The sequence below is a fragment of the Typopeltis vanoorti genome, chromosome 22 (genome assembly GCF_054136105.1).
Source record: "Typopeltis vanoorti isolate ZY-2024b chromosome 22, IOZ_Tvanoo_1.0, whole genome shotgun sequence".
Classification (NCBI taxonomy): Eukaryota; Metazoa; Arthropoda; class Arachnida; order Uropygi; family Thelyphonidae; genus Typopeltis; species Typopeltis vanoorti.
Window position 1 is genome coordinate 80,673,836 of NC_143570.1, and position 19,812 is coordinate 80,693,647.

Consider the following 19,812-nt stretch of genomic DNA (forward strand, 5'->3'; position numbering starts at 1 on the left):
AATGCCCCATTGACACCATATAACTGAAGCGTATTGAACAGCTTCTCTCTTGGCACCTTGTCATATGCCTTTTCCAGATCGACAAAACTTAAATTATATTCCCATGCTTTCTCAACTATTTATCGTAAAGTGAAGATCTGATCCTCTATTTGGCCTGAATTCATCTTGTTCTTCACCAAGCTTTTCTTCCACAATTCTTCTCAACCGTTTCTCAAGTATACTTGCATAGATCTTGCCAGGAACACTCAGTAGGGAAATACCTCTGTAATTCTCACATGCAGTTTTATTTCCCTTTTTATATGTGGGTACTATGAGAGCTCTACTCCAATCACCGGGAATTCGTCCCTCTGTCCGGGCTTTCTGAACTATGCAGTGCAGCCACTGTAAGACTCTTATACCACCATACTTTAGCATTTCTGGTCAGATATCATCTACTCCTGCTGCCTTTCCACATTTCAAGCCTTTGATGGCTTTTTCTACTTCTAGTATGGATATGTATTCCTAACTGCTTGCCTGGTCAGTGTTTTTTACGACTGTGCTGTCATCACTGCTTGTTTCATTTAGCAGTTTTTCAAAGTAATTACTCCATACTTCAAGGATATCTTTTTCTCCTGTTTTCATGTCACCTTTATCATCTCTAATTCCTTTTACAGCACTCTTTCCTCCATTCTTAAGCTTCTTCAACAACCTCCAGAATATTTTGCCACCTTCTTGATATTTATTTTCTATATTCTTGCCAAAGTCCTCCCATGACTTTTGTTAAGCTAGTTTTACACAGTGTTTAGCATTCTTGCATTTGTCTCTGTATTCTCTAAGAGCACAAGCTGACTTATTTGACAGGAACATTTAGTATGCTTTCTTCTTTTCCTTCACTGCCTCTTTAACTTCCTGTGTCCACCAGGGAGTTCTGATTTTTCTATCCTTGCAGACAATCTCACCACATGCCTCTCTGGCAGAATCAATCAATGTTTTCTTCAGAGTTTGCCACTGAATCTCCAAGGTTTGATTCCTGTTCTCAAACTCTTTCATTTTTTCTTCAATAATCTTTGTGTATTTCAGCCTACAGTTCACATCTGAGAGCTGCTCAACTTTTATTCGCTTTAAAAGTTTCTTACATGTTATTCTTTTCAATATGAAATTAAATTTTATCCTGCTCAAGACTAAATAGTGATCACTTCCAATTTCAAATCCTCTGTACACTCTGGTGTCCTGCACCATGGAGAAAACATCACTATCAACAATAACATAGTCAATGAGACTTTTCTTATTTCTAGCCTCTTCTCTCCATGTGAATTTGTGCACATTTTTATGTTGGAACATGGTGTTAGTAATAACCAGTCCATGTCCTGAGCAGAAATCCAACAGATATTTGCCATTATTATTAGCTTTGCTCTTTTCTCCAAATTTTCCCAAAATATTTTTGTATGTCTCACAATCATTTCCTACTCTGCTATATAGATCCCCAACAAGGACCAACTTTTCCTTTTTCATGGTGTCAGTTGCTTTCTTTTAAAGCCTCAAAAAATTCCTCCACTTCTACCTTAGTAGAACCTTCTGTGGGACCATAGGCACAAATAAGTCTCATTGTCCAGTTCCCCATTCTCATATTTGCCCACATTACTCTACTTGAGACTGCCTGCCATTCAAGAAGATGAGCCTCGTATTTTGTGTTGAATACTATGGCTACTCCTTCTTTTCCTTGATTGTCATTTCCTGAATATAACATTTTGTATTTATTGCTCAGAAAGATCACACCAGTTTTGGTCTTTTTTGTTTCAGTCACCCCTATTATGTCGATCTGGTACTTATCTAATTCCTCAGCTAGCTCCATTTCTTTGCCATTCAGGCTTCTTACGTTGATAGTACCGATCTTTAACTCTGGTGATGTTGAGTTGGGGTTTATTTTCAGATTTGTTCCAGTAGCTGACTTTTCGCTGTTCACCCTGGTTCCCTGGCGAAAACAACGGGGGCCTTGTTTAACTGGGCGACGCCCCAGCCAGCATGAAATTTTGTCATGTTGTACCATCATTCTATATTTTGGTTTAACCAATAAGAATACAATTTGGTCGGCTAAATCCCAAATTGCCAGCCCATCCTCGTCCGTTCAGTATCCAAGTAGATACCCAACAGGGTGCACCACGAGAAGGTGAGGATTGGACATTAGGTCAGAAGCCCTGGTCGGTTCTCCGCATTCCTTTAAAGGCTATGTGGAGGTCTCCTCTCAGTTATACAGCTTTGACCCTTAAGCACCCCTGATGAAAAAGTTATAGACATTAAAGTATGAAATTTTTTAAGCACCCCTGATGAAAAAGTTATAGACATTAAAGTATGAAATTTTTTAAAAGTAAACTGCATAATAAATAATATATTTAAGCCATCCCTGGTACAAATACACACCCCAGAATCAAATTATATAACGTCTTTTCTAAACCAGCTTTATTGTATGAAAGTGAAACATGAACTATGAAAAAGAATGGAAAATGGATTCAAACAGCAGAAATGAAATTTCTCAGAAAAACAGCTGGATATATACTAAGTATTACAATAAAACACATGAAGAAATTTTACGATCCCTGAATATAAAACCAATTGACTACTTTAAGTAAATATAAACAAAAATGGTTGGAACATCTAAATCGAATAGACACTATCAGACTGCCAAAAATACTATACTGATATAAAATAAATGGAAAAAGTGGAAGATTGGAAGACCAAGAAAGCAATGGCATGAGACTGAAACAGCCACTTGGCCTAAAATTCATGATAGGAGGAAGAAGCAGATTGGAATATAGACTTCTGATTTGGATAAGCAGATGGCTGATGGGCAAGTAGCAGAAAGTGATATATGAATGGGAGGGTGCATACCAGATTTATGGTGACCAGTGGTGTACTCCAGGGATCTGGCCTTGGACCATTGTTCAGTCTATGCATTAATGATGTTGGGAAGGACCTAACAGGAGGTGTTACAGAGATAAGCAGGAAAATCATGATGCTACTGATATACAACACTTACACATTGACTTGAATAAGCCGAAACTGTGGGCAAATGATAATGTCTGTCAATTCGATGTTGGTAAGTGCAGATATATGCACTTTGGTGTGATGAGATTTCCATGTGCATGTTATAGCTAGCAAGAGTTGCAAATACAACTCAAAAGATACTTGCAATGCTGAAATGAATGTTTGCCATGTAAGGATAAGGAAGTCATTTTTCTTTACAAATCTTGACTACTTCATCTGGAGATTACATGTGCAGATTTGTTGTTTTGCATTCTGAGGGAATGAACGTGCTATAGAGAAGGTACAATAAAGTGTTACAAATAGATTATGAGGACAGATTGAAAGTATGTGGATTATTGCAAACACTGGTAAATAGGTGAAAGTGGGTTATAGACTATCTGTTGATGGTGGGAAGAGGATGAAGGGGCATTCACCGAAGTTAGTTTGTGACAGTTAGGAAAGAGTTGAGATGTAGATTTTTCTTTCACAATGAATTAGTAGAACACTATGCCTGTTGAAATGGTGATTGCATCTTGTCTCAATGAGTTCATGAGAAGGTATGACAGCTGGTGTGGGTGATGTATATCCACTCTCACTGCATCTTGTTTCGCTGGAGGTCTCTCTTAATGAAACTAATTCATCTACTCATCTTACTAATTTTGGGTTGTCAGCTTCCTCTTTGGTCATTCACTATGTCATTTTTGATGGCTCTCTCGTTTTGAGCTTCATCGATATGGCAGTACTTCAGAGCTCTTTCCTATCACCTACCTTCTTACTCGTTTACATAAATGACCTGCTCTTATCCACAGCTTTGCAGATGATAATACTCTATTCATCCTACTCATTTGAAAAACCATGCAGTATGTAGATATCCCAAGCATCAAGATCATCTGCAACTAGTGCCTAAAACATTGACCTACATACTATCCTTCAACAAGGTGAGGACAATCTGGTTACGTTCATTGCCACCAAAATTTAGTCTTGCCTTTTCTCTCACAAAAGAAATCCTAGCTTATATTACATTACCCTCAGTAATACACAAATCAGACCAGATCAGATCTCTCTCTGCTTGGATTAATTTTCACCTCTGGTAGATTCCCCAGCATCCAAAAAACTAGGCATTCTCTTTCATTCAAGATGCTATTTTACATCCAGCCAACTCTTAACTACAGCAATCCTTTGATTAGTGTGCCTAATGCATTCTTTAAAACAGGCGCATTAATCGAAAATGCACAAATTGAATATAATAACCTATGGGGAAAAGTATAATTCGTTCCTCAAATTTCTTTTTTGTACCTTCATTTTTTATAAAAGAATTAAGGTATTTCTCAGGGCCTAGTTAAAGGAAAACCATGAAGCTGAAAGACAATAAAACATATTCAGAATAATTTTATTATTCTACTGTTTAACAAAGAATTGAGCTAACGTGGTTTGGCAGGCATTTTGTTTCTTTTTTTTTATACAACCGACTGTATGGCCCTATTGTAAATTTTACTGCTTCTCTCTTCATCAGGGTCAGCCTCTAAGCATTGCTGCTTAAAAACTTTGATTGTACGAAAAATATTTTCGAATTGTTTCTGTGAAATCTCTTTTGGCTGACTATCACTGGTTAAATTTTCTTCATATTCTTCGGGATCTTCCTGCTGTGCATCTAAATTTAGCAGGTCGGAATCACTTGATACTTCAGTATTAGATTTAATTAACTCTTGGATGTTATCATTAAGGAAGGACGTACGAATTAGATCAACTCGTGAAATCACGTGCTTTATAGATAAAATTTCCCAACTGTTATACAAGTAAAATAGTTACCACTTTGAAAACTACAACGATCATAAAAGAAAAGTTAATTTTCTGATGTGTAATAATAACCAACTCATCCCAGAAGACGGATTGATTACCTTATTATCGGAATGGATTCTCCTTTTTGTGACATACGCAGAAGTGTCGAAGGGTCTCGAATATGTGGGCGTACTATAGTAAATGATATAAATTTTGGTGGGCGTACTATAGTAGATGACATAAATTTTGGTGGTAAAACTTTGGAACATAGTGTACATGGAAGTAGTGTAGTTTGCCATTAAAAATAACTTTATAAAATGTTTTAAATTAGTAACTAAAGTATTTCATTCTGGTGAGTGATTTTTTAAAATAGTTAGCCATAAAAATGTATAGATAGAAAATTTTTAAAATCTGTAACATTTATTTTTAAGATGTATATAGATGCACTAATTGAATTTTAGAGGCTCACTAATCATTTTTTTTTTTTTTCCGAATCTGGGTATCGAAAAAAAATGACGCACTGATCAGGGGCTCATTAATCGAGGGATTACTGTATATACAAATCCCATATCTGTCCATATTTAGTGCTCACGCATTTGGGAGTGAGCACCAAAAACTTCTCTTAAAATTCTTGCTGCAATTCCGTTCTCCTCTAACCTGACCTCTGGTGAGAAAAAAAAAACACACAAACTGAACTACATTAAACCATTTCTACAGTCCTTTCGTATTGAGATTTTCTTCTGTCTGGGATTGTTCTGGTTGCTATATGGGTTGAAGATGGGTCCTCCTCCACATTCTTGGAATAATTAATCCATCATTTTTGTTCAGATTTGAATGATGTTTTAGCATTTCACAAGCTTCTTTGAATTTTCTTTCAAACCAGGTTTTGGTGCGATGTAGGTACTTTCCAGTCATTTCTGTGGCATACGGAGCATAGTCTAATATGCCTGTTTTACCATAGTGGAGGTATTTAATGTGCCATTGTATTCATCTTTTCTAATTGGGATGGTGTGTCCTGTTTCCCCTATGTAAGGTGGGTTACAGGCAGTGGAGAGGTAAGGGGACTCATGCGAGCCCTTTGTTAAATTTTTCTCAAATTTGCGAGCCCCTTGTTCTTCTTGTTTAATAATCTTCTAGAACTAGAAAATACCACCGTAGAATGTATACATGCTACTGTAATTGCTACTTTAAATTCATATGGATTTTCTGATAACTATATAAAAAATCATTTCATTGCATTTTGTTCTGATGGAGCTAGTGTAATGTTAGGAACAAATCAGGTGCTGCAATCAAACCTCTACAAAAATTTTCCAACATTGTGATTTGGCATTGAGCTCATCATTTACGCTTAGCATTAGACAATTCGATAAAAAACATTAAAGAAATAAATCATTTTGAAATATTTATGGATAAATTATATCCTTTTTATCATCAATCACCAAAAAATCAACGAGAATTACTGTATTTCAAAAAAGGGGATGTGTATAAGACACATCCCCTTTTTTGAACACATTTTTTAGGGAAAAAACTTTATCACTGAATATTATAATGAATTTACAGTATTTCAATTATAAAATAATAAGTAGGTCTACTTTCGACAAATACCCAATCTTACTAGGAAAGAGTACCCGCCTTTTAATCTTCTTCGTCAAAACACAGAAATTCATCTCCAGAGCTAAATGAAGAGACATTTGAAACCTCTTTTTAATCAGAATTTGAGTCCTCATACAACAAATTGTCCTCTCTACCATCCAGTGTATTACTAATGCCACACTTCTTAAATGATTTAACCACTGTCTCAGTTTTCACAGCATCCAATTGAAGCTTTGACCCACTCACGCACTTGCGAAATGCTAGGCTTCTTCCTGGTGGCGTAACCTCAAAATTTGAAGACTGCATTTAGCTATTCCACTTCTTCATAAATCTCTTAAATGGTTTATTAATACAGACATCTAAAGTTTGAAGCTAACTAGTTAGACCTCCTGGAATTACAGTTGAGTTTTCAATTCCTTGAGTTTATTTTTAACATCTGTTCTGTGAGAGCGATGTTAAAAATCCCATATGCAGGGGCAGGCTTCTTCAACAGGGCGCCTAAACCAAATTTTATCTATCCATAACTTCATTCCTCCTCCATCCATCCAGCCTTTTGCGTGAACATGTACAAACATTTCTTTAAGCAGTTTTTCTTTGGGTAACGTCTTCCTTTTAAAAATCAATAGTGGCAGCAATTTTGTCCATCAGCACAGCAGGATAAAGCAACCATGTAGTGAGTTTTTTTGTGCCCTGAAGTTTTAACAGTAAAACCTTTTGTGCCCTTTGAATCTACAGTTTTGTTTGAGGGCACATCAAAAGTCAGCGGAACCTCGTCCACAACTTCAAAATTTTCTCGTTTCCTTGCGTTAATGATGAATCGATGAAATTCAATAATTTTTTCTTCATATTCAGCTGGCATCTTTTGTGATATTTTTGTTTTAGTCCGCATACATAGCCGGTTTCTCTTCATGAATCTTGAACACCATGATGTTGATCCAGTAAAATTGGTGATCCCTCTGTTAGTGGCTATCGCTTTCGCTTGATGAATAATCATTTTTGTAGACACTGAAAGTCCAGCTTTTCTGTGGTCTAAAATCCAAGTATTCAGTTCTGCCTCAAGTTCTGGCCATTTTGCAGTTCCACTTTATAGGTTATGTGTACTGCGAATTGCTTTTTTCAGATCCTCTTCCTGATTCCGCCAAGTTCTTATCATTTTCTCAGTTGGGGGGGGGGGGGGGGCGCAATACCTCTCTGCAGCCCTGTTTCCATGTTCTTTAGCATGCGCAATCACACGTAGCTAGCTTGTATGCAATATTGTAGCACTGCAGATGTTTTTCAGCCATAATTTGCCAAGAAATTTAGAGAAAATTTAACGGCAGAAATTTATCACCGTTCACAACAACCGCGACAACATTCGCATCCACTGAATTCTATGTAACTGGAATGTTCTCCCACACCGCAAGGAAGTAAGAAAGAAATCGCGTAACTCGGAACAGAGAAAATTTCCAGAAATGAAAGTAATAAAAAACTGCATATCGGCATATAAGATGCACCCTGTTTTTCAGACCTATTTTCAAAGAAAAGTGCATCTTATACGCCAGCAAATACGGTAAATACGATTGCAAAAGACCTTGGTATCGAAATTTTAAAGATCAGTCGTGTTTGGACCACGATTGGCAGCTTGCTGTTTACGAATGGCTCTTGCTTTGTGGAGAAATTATCCAGCTTTATGCAAGCATTTTGCATTGAACGATAAATATAAGGACTTTTTAAACCGACTTCTCAATTGGAATTTTTAAAAGATCTAGAATTAACGATTGATATCCTACAGGAATTATATCTGTCAGAAGCTCTACAAAGTCGCAATATAAGTATTATAAGGGTTAATTAGGCTTTTTTTTTTTTTTTTGCTCGACAATGCAAGCCCTTTGTTAAAATTTCCATAGCTCACCACTGGTTACAGGTACATTGAATTTTGTACACCCCTGGATGGGCAAGGTCTGGAAGAGGATCTTTTGAGGAGCTAAGTAAATTTTTGAATTTTGCCGGGGTTTTGAAGGTTGTCTTGATGTTGTATTTAAGTAGTGTTCTATCTATTTTTTCTGAAATGCCCCTAATGTAGGGAATGGCTATGGCATTCTTGTAATCTTTTTTGCTTTTAATGGCATTTTTATGCAGGATTTTGCAGGGTTTTTTTTTTATTATTATTATTTTTTATAAATGTTTGACTAATGATTTCATATTCTTGGTTCAGAGCTTGTTCATTGGAGCAAATTGTTAGGGCTTTGTGCTTGAGGATGCTGATGACTCCTAGTTTTTGTATTGGGTGATGGTATACATTTTTATGTATGTATTGACCTGTGTGTGTGTAGGTTTGTGGTAGACAGTGAATGAGAGGTAGCATGAAGACATTTGATGACTGTCTAGAAAAGGAAGAGAGTTGTTGTTGTTTTAGATTTCGCTGGTGAATTGGTTACGTTTGTGTTGTTTGTTCTGGTGTCTTAGGAATGTATTTAATGTTTTGCAGCCAAATGCAAAAATATCATCAACATATCTGAACCAGACTAGGTTTTAGGCTGGCCGAATTTAGAGCTTATTGCTCGAAGTTGTAGGTAAAAATTATTTTGCCACACGAAATACCCGGAGCAGAGTACGTGGGCAAAGAGGGTTGTGATATCAGGCAGAAATATGTTTTGTAGGAGAAGAATAGTACCATTGATAGGGACATTAGTGAAAAAGGCAGTTATGTCAAAGTTGACTAATACATCTTTGTCATTGATTGTAATGTTTCTAATCTTGTTTATGAAGTATTGTGTATTTTTGTGCGTGTGTGTGTGGGGGATGACTTACCAACTTCTTGAGTGTGGCTGCAAATTTCTTGGCTAAGTGATAATTAGGGCTGTCAATTCCTTCAACTACCAGTCGTGATGCCATTTGTTTTGTGTCTTTTTGGCAGGCCATAAATTCTGGGAGCATTGGTGTAATGTGGTATATGTATTTTGGTTGTTTCCTCTGGCCATATGATCATAGACATAATGTTTCAGATCTGTCTGTTCTATAGGTTCTTCTATATACAGTCATTGCACCACAGAACTGCAACCATCATTCCTCCACTTTCTCTTGCTTCTGTTAATACAAAAGCAGTAGTAGCTGCCTAGCAGCCTACTGCAAGTATTTCTAAACAAGTACAACCTGCAGCTCTTGAATAAAAATGTCAATAAACTTACTTGAATGCTCACCTACACCCCCAGATAATACTGATATGCTTGTAGGTCCTTTGACTTCATATGTATGAGATCAGTATTTTTTAAAAAAAAATCATCTGGAATCTGATAATCAAACTTTCTATGATGAATATGATGGGATGTACTTTACAAATATTCTTCTAACTGTTCATTTATTAGGGCTCATTTGTATTGAGGTATCCAGGAAAGATTCCAAGGATATTATCTACAATCGTTCCTCCTGGCCAAACAGTCATTGGTGAGTTTTATCTTGAAGTTTTGAAGTGAGCTAGAATTCATCATGTACGGCATGAATATCGTGATGCAGGCAGCTGGTCACTTTTGCATGATAATGCACCATCTCATCGTTCAAACATCGTGAGACTGTTTTTGAACAAAAACCAAATTTATGTGTTGGATCGCTTGCCGTATTCACTTGATTTAGCACCCTGTAACTTCTTTCTCTTTCCCCGACTTCATTTGCCGATGAAAGGAAAGAGATACGACACCATTGAAAACGTTCAAGCGGCAGTAACCACGACCCTCAACAGTATCCCAAAAACTGATATAAAAAACTCATTTAACGAATTAATTGCCTTTGCCAAACGCTGTATCGAAGCTGAGGGAGAGTATATTGATTGAAATAAATGATTTGAATAATTATAATTAGCCTGTGTTTTATTTTCTATCAAAAGTTCAGTTTCTTTTTGGATGGACGGTGTATATTTCTGTCTTATTGTTAATGTTAGTTTTATTTAAAGATATGCAAATTCTGCTTATTCAGAAATAGATACAAAGAAAGGTTGTTCCAAAAGTGAAGGTAAAGAAAATAATGATAAAAAAAAATGTTCTTTTAATATGGATTAAACTAGGATTAACAGTTGCTTGCCTGTGTCATCAGAGGTTTAGAGGAGAATAAGGAACGTACTCAGGTATATTTCTCTGAATGTGGATTGAAATATACTTGCTTGTTATTGCATGTGTCAAAATTACCAGTGAATAGAATGCATCTGCCATGCTCTACTTAGAAGAAAATATTTTTGTAGACAAATCGAGGAATCTGACAGATATTTGTTCACATGTTTCTCTTAATAGAAACTGAGGGCTTCTTTTAAATTATACCTGAAAATCTCTTCTTAGCTTAGATCTTTTGGCATATCAGATTTTAATAATTATCTACAATATCTATAAGGTGACATATGATGCACCTGACTTTGCAGTCATGTTAATATGAATTTGTCTGTTTCTCTTCCAGTGATTTATTTAGTGTTAATATCATCTGTTGTATTCATTTCTTTATGTAAAAGCCCTGAAGAAACTGCCAGTCATTGGCATTCTTATAAAGCTAATGTTTACTTTGGATAGTTAGCCAGGTTGTGTATGCAATTCCTCAACAGGGGGAAAAAATCACTTGCAATTATCTTAAATTTCTACACACATTTTCCTATATTAGAAATATCTCATGTAGGATGTCATGGAAAATTGACTTACAAATGCAATCACTTTGGAGATAAAAATAGTCCAAAGAATATGCAGTTTGTAAAAGTGATTTTACCAGTTTGAAGTTGTGATAAAAAGTGGTTTAGTTTTTTGAAATGATAAGAGATGTCCTTGATGTTGGAGCTAAACAAATGTGAATAAAGTGTTTCTGGGAATTTGGGCAAGGATTTTTTTCACCATGTGACCAATAATTCAAACTTAAATTTTGGTTGTAGTTATATTACAATGAAGATTCAATAGTGCACAGTAGGTAATGACTATTATTGTTATTATTACATGTGCATTTTCAAGGAGTGGGCTTTCCATGATGAGTCTTTAGACTCATCATGGGAAGTCTACTCCAACCATTTTTTTTTTTTTGCATAACACCTACCATAATTCTTACACACATTCATTTATTAATGAATGTGTGTAAGGACCACCTCTAGGAATACATTCCTTCACCACTCCCAAAGCAAAAATAAAAAATTATCCTTGCACTCTTGTAACCATACCCTTGCACAACTGCCAGAAGTAACTCTGTTTCTATTCTCATCCTGTCATGGACTGAAATATTTCTTGAGCATCTTCTCTTCTGTGTAAAACCAATTTAGTAACTTTGCATATCTCCTCTTTTGGAATGCTTGTGAACTTTATAAACTTAATCATTATAACCCATGAACATTTATTCATCCTATATTCAGAGCAAGCATTTTGCAGGCTGATCACCAATTTGGTCCCTTGCTTCTGGATCCTCTCACACATGTGCACATTCCCAAGAAACTGAAAACAAGATCTGTCACTATAATTCAGATTTGTTAATGTCCATGTGTTATTAAGATATATTACAACATCCTTATTGCTGCTTGTCCATGTGTTCCGTGGTATCAGATTGATCTTTGAGCTGTTTGCTCACTTTGCAGTATGTCCTCTGAAGTTAAACTCCATTTACCATCATCCCCAAATTCTTAGTCTCATCAATTTTTTGTAGTTTCCATATGTGTAATACAGTTTTTTTTTTTTTTTTTTTTTCTCCCCATTTGCACACTTTTCACTTTGGTGAATTGTCCTCCCCAATTTTAACATCATTTACTGGCCTGGTTGGTCACGTGGTTAGCATACTTGCTCTCTAGCCGTCAGGCTATGAGTTCAGTTTCAATGAAATTGGAAGTGTGAAATGGTTTAAAAGGTTGTTCTGTATTTGGTCTCTACAGTAGAGGTTTTGGATTATTTGGAAAAAAAAAATGAAAGAAAATTTTAAATAATATTTAAAAAAATGAAAAACAAAAATCTTAGCCCACTCATGGTATTCATGTATTATAAGTTTGTAATCTTTTGTTGGCAGGAGTCAAATATATCCCCAAATCATTTCTCATTTCATTAATGTATAAACTAGTTGACTGATTGGTCACCAGTTTCACTTCCACCATATACTGTTCTGTCTTTTCATCAGCCTTTTTCTTATCCATCCACATTTGTGCCACTTCCATAATAGTATTCTGTGCAGTATCCTGTCGGATGCCTTTGAATTCCCTCATCTGACTTAACTTTCAAACTATTGTAGAAAGTTGTCTTAACCACTTTCTCCATTACCTTTAACCATTACTCATAGGATTCTAAGTAGTCTCTGAGTCTCCTTTATGCAGTAGTACTATTACCCTTTTTCCACTCCCTTGAAATTATCATTGACGAGACTTGTTACTAGTTAGTGCACGGTCGTATTTCTTAAACTTTCAAAAGTATACAGTTAAATTTCCCATCCAATCCCATGACTGCATTCACATTGAGATTTCTTTAATATCCTGAGCATTTCCAAATAAGGAAAATCTCTTTTCCTTTGTCTTGGAAGAGTTGTTTTGTGGCACTTAAAAGGAAGAGTAACTATGGAAGGATGACTTTAATTAATTGGTGAGTAGGGAGGTATACAAGAATAGGAAGAAATTGGTGAATTGCTGAGTAATTTCTGTTGTTATCTAGGTAGTCCCTTTCACATCAGTGATTTCTATTCATTATTAACCCCCCCAACTGACCACGACATCTATAGACGAGATAAATCTGGATACGAAACTCTAAAACCCATTGAATAACATGGATAAGAAGTGCAATTGGTGTCACTATTTCATCCACATTGGCCGGTAGGGAGGTTAAAGGAGGTAAAAGAATCATATCAGTGATTCTTTTACCTCCTTACAGAGGCATATAGCACCAGAAAGCATGAATATAATTTTGCCTTGATGCAAATTTCCTGTTTTTGTCTATAAGAATCACTTCTGGCTGTAATAGTTGTAACTGATAGTAACTATTTAGCATAAAAAGAAGAGGAAGATACAGATTTTTAATCAAAGCTGGTTGCATTTAATTCTTCTTAATAGCTTGGCAGACTTTGATAACCAAGATTACAGTAAAAATAGCATTCTATACATTAAAGAGATATCAAATGAAATAAATATAATGCTGTGCAGTTACAACCATAATGCCTTCTTTGGGCTTCTTTGCTCACACTCTTAACAGTCTACACCAGACTGACTGGAAAGGAATTCGTTCCTTACTTTGTACTGAAATTTGATATGAATGCAAATTTAAGGATGCCTGTGAAATTTTGCTATTGCCATTCATCACCCAAGCTTCCAACTGGTTTCGACCTTTATTGAGGTCTCTTCAGTGGGAGCCAGACCCAGAAGTGGTGATACGAAGGCGGAAGCAATGGAGAAGTTATATTTACTTATACGAGTTGCCAAAAGGTGTCTCGCCTTAGATTTAGAGAAAGATGTTGAAAGTTTTTTCTACTTGGTTAGACTATAATAAATTTAGTTTAATCCTTTATCCAAGTGTAAGCAAACGAAATTTGCACCTGAAGTATCTTCAGGACTGAGGCAACTCGTGGTAAAGGTGGACCAAGCTTTCATCACTCCTTGTCTTAGTATCTCCCATAATGCAAAGCAATCTCCTTGCTATCTCCCACTGACAAGACCTCAATAAAGGTCAAAACTGGTCTGGGTAGTGGCCCTTCCCTTAATGCATGGCATTATACATGTCTGCAAGGAGATGTGCTTTGCATTATGGGAGATACTAAGACAAAGAATGATGAGAGCTTGGTCCACCTTTACCACTTCAGGCACAAACTTTGTGTGCTTACACTTGGATAAAGGATTAAACTAAATTTATAAGTAAAAAAAACTTCCAACATCTTAGCTTCTTTATACGAGTTACTCATATCCTGAAAATACTTCGGGCACAAACTTTGTTTGCTTACACTTGGATAAAGGATTAAGCCAAGTACATAATTTCTTGATATCTTTAATTTATAGTATAACCAAGAGAAAAAACTTCCAACATCTTTCTCTATTCAAGAGTAATTTAATAATAAGGTGTGACACCTTTTGGCAACTCGTATATGAAACTATGACTTCTGTATTACTTCAACCTTAGTATCACCTGTGGGTCTAGCTCCCTCCCACTGAAGAGACCTCAGTAAAGGTCGAAACTAGTCTAGGTATTGTCTCTTGTGTTGAATACAGCTCCAACTATATAGCAGCCATTCCTACCTTTATTAATAAAAATGAAAGTTTTTAGTGGTAATGTAAATTTTCCATGTAGTGCTATCATAACATCCTGTATGCCTCTTGAGACACTGAGGACTTTGATGATGATGCATTTATTACCACAAACTTATGTCCACATTAGTTATGCACTTTTGAGATGTTTTGGTGTTCTATTTATATTATTTGGTTATGGTTGCTCTGTTTTTATTTTATTTTATTTTTTACCATGAAATTAATGTGTATATACACTCAGAGTTATTTTGCAAAATCATTTCCTTGAAATTCCTAAAAATCTCTCCTTTTCTTCCTTCATTTATTTTATTCTTCACTCTCTCTCTCTCTCTCTAACACACACACACAGAGTGGTAAATGCCATTTTAACAAAGACTCACTTATTATAAGCTACCTACCAGATAGGTGCAACTCAGTAATCACAATGTTATTCTAAAGGAAATTCATTAACTAACTGTCTAATGCAACAAACTAGTCCTATTCCTACAAGTTTTCTGTAATTTGAATTGGCTGTTCATATATTTATATGCATACTAAAAAAACATTTTTCATTGTGTGTGTGTGTGTGTGTGTGTGTGTGTGTGTGTGTGTGTGTGTGTGTGTGTGTGTGTGTGTGTGTGTGTGTGCGCGCGCGCGCGCGCGCGCGCATTTTCATTGAATCTTATTTATATATTATCTAAAGTAATGAAACCGTCACAATTAAACATTTTTATTATTACAGTATTATATTTAACAAGGAAAAAAAGAAAACTTAGGAGGGGAGGAAAAATCTAAATTCACTCTCATTCTTAAATGAGATCATGCTAAATTTAGCTTGTGTCAAACAGGGCAATGTTATATAGCTGACATGTACAAATAGATGTTGACTTTTATATGTATCACCTCATCTTTTATTTATAGCAGAATGATATTGAAATTTGCAGGAATAATTGAGCTAATAATTGTTTCATAGGCATCTTCAGTATGAAGCTGCCTATCAAACCAGATTAAAATGTTATGCTAACAAAGTAGCGAATTTTTTACATATGATATTGGTGTTGTTATTGGCATAAATATTCCTATTTATGTTCATATTCCTATTTATGTCCATATTAATGAAGAGCAGTATTGATTTTTTTTTTTCTCCTTCTTGGCCAAGGAAGTATTAATTTTTGTTAGCAGCAACTGTAGATTAGCCTTACTTCTTTAAAAACTTCTTTTTCTCTTTAGAGGTTGGCTCTGAGAGCAAAAAGATTTAAGATGCCATTAAATGATAATGCAAAACTCCAAGCGAGGGCTGAAAGGTAATGTCTATGTTTTCTACTCTTTTAACCTTCAACTCTTTGTGTTTATATGGTTTTTAAGTGGCATTTGTGCTATCGAGAACAAACTGTGAAATGCTTAAGCACAAGAAAGTTTAATAATTTAAAAATGCAATTAATGATGTTATATTGATTGAAAACTTTTCCGATCATTTATAGCGTAACTGACAACTCATGGTATAATGTCAACAATGTATTTTACAATTGAGGTACAAGCCATGTGTTAGAGATGATATATTACAATTGATATTTGAAATTAAAAAAATATATATATATATATATATATATATATATATATAACAGATAAGCTTAGGTGTTGACAGTTATTCATGACTTATTTTTCATGATATTAACAACACCATACAATTTTATCAAAGAGATGTTTTATTAACTGCTTATATTTCGCTGAGTTTCAGCTCGGCATCATCAGAGCACAACCCACTTGTAGCGACAGTGAGTGAAACAAAATAATTGCAATGGACAGAAGATCTAAAGTCCTATTTTTGGCACCCTCTAACGAAAAATAAAATAAAAATAAATAAATAAAAATTTTATTTTTATTTATTTATATTTTTTTTAGAGGGCGCCAAAAATACTACTTTAGATCTTTTGTCCATTGCAGTTATATTGTTTCACTCACTGTCACGTGTACAAGTGTGTTGTGCTCTGATGATGCTGAGCTGAAAATCAGCGAAATATAAGCAGTTAATAAAAGATGTTTTATTAACATCTCTTTGATAAAATTGTGGTGGTGTTAATACCGTGAAAAATAAGTCATGAATATATATATAGTAAGAATTATCATTATCACAAATTCCTGATATGTTATCCTCAAGAGGTGTACAGAATACTACTACAGTAGTTCTACATAATAAGTTTCCATTGTTACTATCTAGATAATTTTCATCAAAATTAGTAATTATTTGTCAGGATTTCATTATTGTCAGATCTTATATATTGGTCTTCTAAAGAAGTGCTTCCCAAACTTATGAATGTAAAGGCCCCTTTGGGAAAATTAAGATATTTCACAGACCCCATCGGGGGGAAAAAGCGTAATACAGACATATATTATAATATTTATTGTATTTATATTCAATACAAAACATACACAGCGAATATTGCAAAAATCAAATGCAAATATTACATTTTTAGCATCTTACATACACATTTGAATGACACACTTAGACTTAAAACATTTTAAATTTGTTTTCATTATTTCACTGCCCCCCTCAACAAAACTAACAGTCCCCAAGCGGGCTGCGGCCAGTAGTTTGGGAAGCTCTGTTCTAAAGCACTTCTAACTGCATCAGTCCACCTAGATCTTGGTCTTATTCTTGCTCATTTCCTTATTGTCCTGGCATCAAATGCGTTTCACTCAACTTTCCTATTCTCAGTATGAAAATTTCTTCTTTAACATTTTAAATATGATCTTTCCATTGATAGTATCTACCCCCCCCTCCCCCACTATTTATTTTTTTCCCTTAAAAACTCAAATCTTTGTAATCTTTGAAGATCTGTCTCAGTTTTAACCTAGTTCTTGGATCCCTAAATTGAAATTGGTTTCAATATTGTATCGTGTATAGTTGATTTAGTGTTTTGACTTCTTTCTCTTCTTATAAATTTATTCATTTGACTCCCTACCATGTCAGCTTTGTTTATTCTGTTGTCTATTTAATTTGCCATTTTCAGTACAATAGTACCTACAATGTATTGCATGGTTTATTTTATTCACTAATAATTGTGCCTAAGTGTCTGAAATATTTTACTTGTTCTGGATTCAGGATGCAGTTGATATTTTCCAGTCTATTTTTACAATTTCTGCCTTGTTACTGCTGACTCATGCCAAATATTTTTATAGTATTTATTCAATTTAGTTGTAGAATCCTGAATACTTGTTCCAGATATATTTAAGAAAGTATTATCTATGCAAAGTAATAAGCTGAGGTGAACAACTTCAAACTTTATGATTTTCTTCTTCTCATTATTATGTTTTATCTCCAAGGAGTCCAAGTGCTCATCGATGGAGGCACTCTACAACTCGCCATCTTCACAACTTAAATCTGTTAGCTACACAGAATGCCACAATCATCACAATAGACAACAGTGCCATCTACTGCTCACCTCAATTAGTATTTTTTTTTTTTCACTTTTATAAATTGCATGTGTGTTCTCATGGCCAATTTGCCTGTATGCAGGATGAAAAACCTGAGTTTCTAGAAGTTGAAGGTTATAAGAGTAAGAAAACCTTGCTAACTTCATATGAGAGGCCTTTTCCAGTTGAAGGGAGCAATGTACCACCATTCTTCCAATTGCACCGTGGCAGGGCTATTTGATACCACTTTGTTCCATAATTTGATTCATATAGTCGATGAGTAACAGTTGAGATAGTGTCCAACTTTGTCTTTGCTCTTGAATTCTAACTGTTAATTTGAGTTAAATACAGTTAATGCTTGCTATGAACTCCTAGGGACAAGAAATAGCTGATTACAACACAGGGTTCATTATAGGAGGAAAAGACTCACTAGGAAACAAGGGAAATGGTGGTAAACAGAACAAAAGAAATTACAGTAAATTAAATTTACTATAATTTCTTTTAACTTCTTGTTGTGGTAAATAGAACAAAGACAAACAATAATGGAAGTATGTCTTCCATTATTGTTTGTCTGTACTTGTTCGTGTTGTTTTGTATGCTTTGGTTAGTTCCTGCAAACTAATCCTTTGTGTTCTGTCATCAGTGTATGGTTTTCTGCTACAACCTTTCTTTTTGACCTCAGCTACAGCTTTCATCTTTCTTTTATTTTCGAATTTTAATGAAAACTTGCATAAATGTTATAGATTATTTCCCACAGGATTACTCTCAATAGCTGTATTTTGGAAAGTGGATTATGAAATCATTTGAGAGGAAATTCATTTCACTATTGTGAAATGAATTTCTGCTTCTCGTAGTGGTGATCTTAAAATAGCATTGGTTCTATGAGATTGGCCAAGTCTTTTCTGTAGTTCATTATAGTGATCATTTTGTTGTTACAGTGCCGTTTGCTGCAGGGCACCACATCTTCTGAATATATTATATTTTACGCTTTATAATGTATCATTTACACCATATAATTGTATGAAGAATTTTGGAGAAAAAAAAACAAAAACATATGGTATGGTGCAAAGAGAAATATTGGTGTCGCATATGCCTTTTCTGTATCTATAAAACTTAAATATCAAGTTGTTAATTTCCATGATTTCTCAACAGTCTCAAAAAAAAAAAAGACTGACAACTCCTATTTCACCTGAACACAGCTTATTCTTCCTTAAGCCTCTTTCACAGTTTTTCTCGTCTCTTGTCAAGATGTTTAGTTTGATCTCCTGACTGGGTCTTCTAAATTATGCAGTGTAGCCATTGCAAAACTTTTAAACCTCTAAATTTGAGCATTTCTGGTTGAATGTCATCTTTTCCAGTTGCCTTTCAATTATTTTTTGTAATGAATGTTTTCTACCACTGTTCTGTCACCACTTGTTCATTTTCAGATGAAACAAGTCTCAAAGTAATTATTCAAGACACTGAAAATATCTTTATCTTTTTATGTTTCTCTTTAACATCTTGGATTTTTTTTACAGATTTTTTTCCTCCATTTATTAGCCTTTCAATTCCCTTCAGAACATTTTACTATCTTCTATATTCTTAACAGTTTAGTTTTGCTAAGCTATCTACGCATAGCTTTTTTACACATTTTTTTCTGTATTACCTCAGGGTGTGCATGCTGACTTCCTCTCAAGGAAACCAGTCAACTGGTTTAGTAGTAGTAGTTGACTAAGAAGTCTAGTAGTATATCTGAAAACAAACCTTCATGGGCTGATATGCACATCACCACCAGGAGGTATCTGTGTTAAGCTACTCTAAATTTGCACTCCTGCATTTTATTGTTACTGCAAGTGTTTTTCATTCAAATT

At 34.9% G+C, this 19,812-nt stretch overlaps 1 protein-coding gene across 1 annotated transcript in view; it reads left to right on the top strand.

Annotated features, from left to right (window-relative positions):
* LOC150094514 (SAP domain-containing ribonucleoprotein) overlaps positions 1–19,812 on the top strand; it is a 282,266-nt gene that overhangs the window by 82,128 nt on the left and 180,326 nt on the right. Inside the window, exon 4 of the mRNA XM_090412228.1 lies at positions 15,779–15,852. Within this exon, the coding sequence (XP_090268354.1) occupies positions 15,779–15,852 (74 nt within the window). The remainder of the gene's footprint in view (positions 1–15,778; positions 15,853–19,812) is intronic.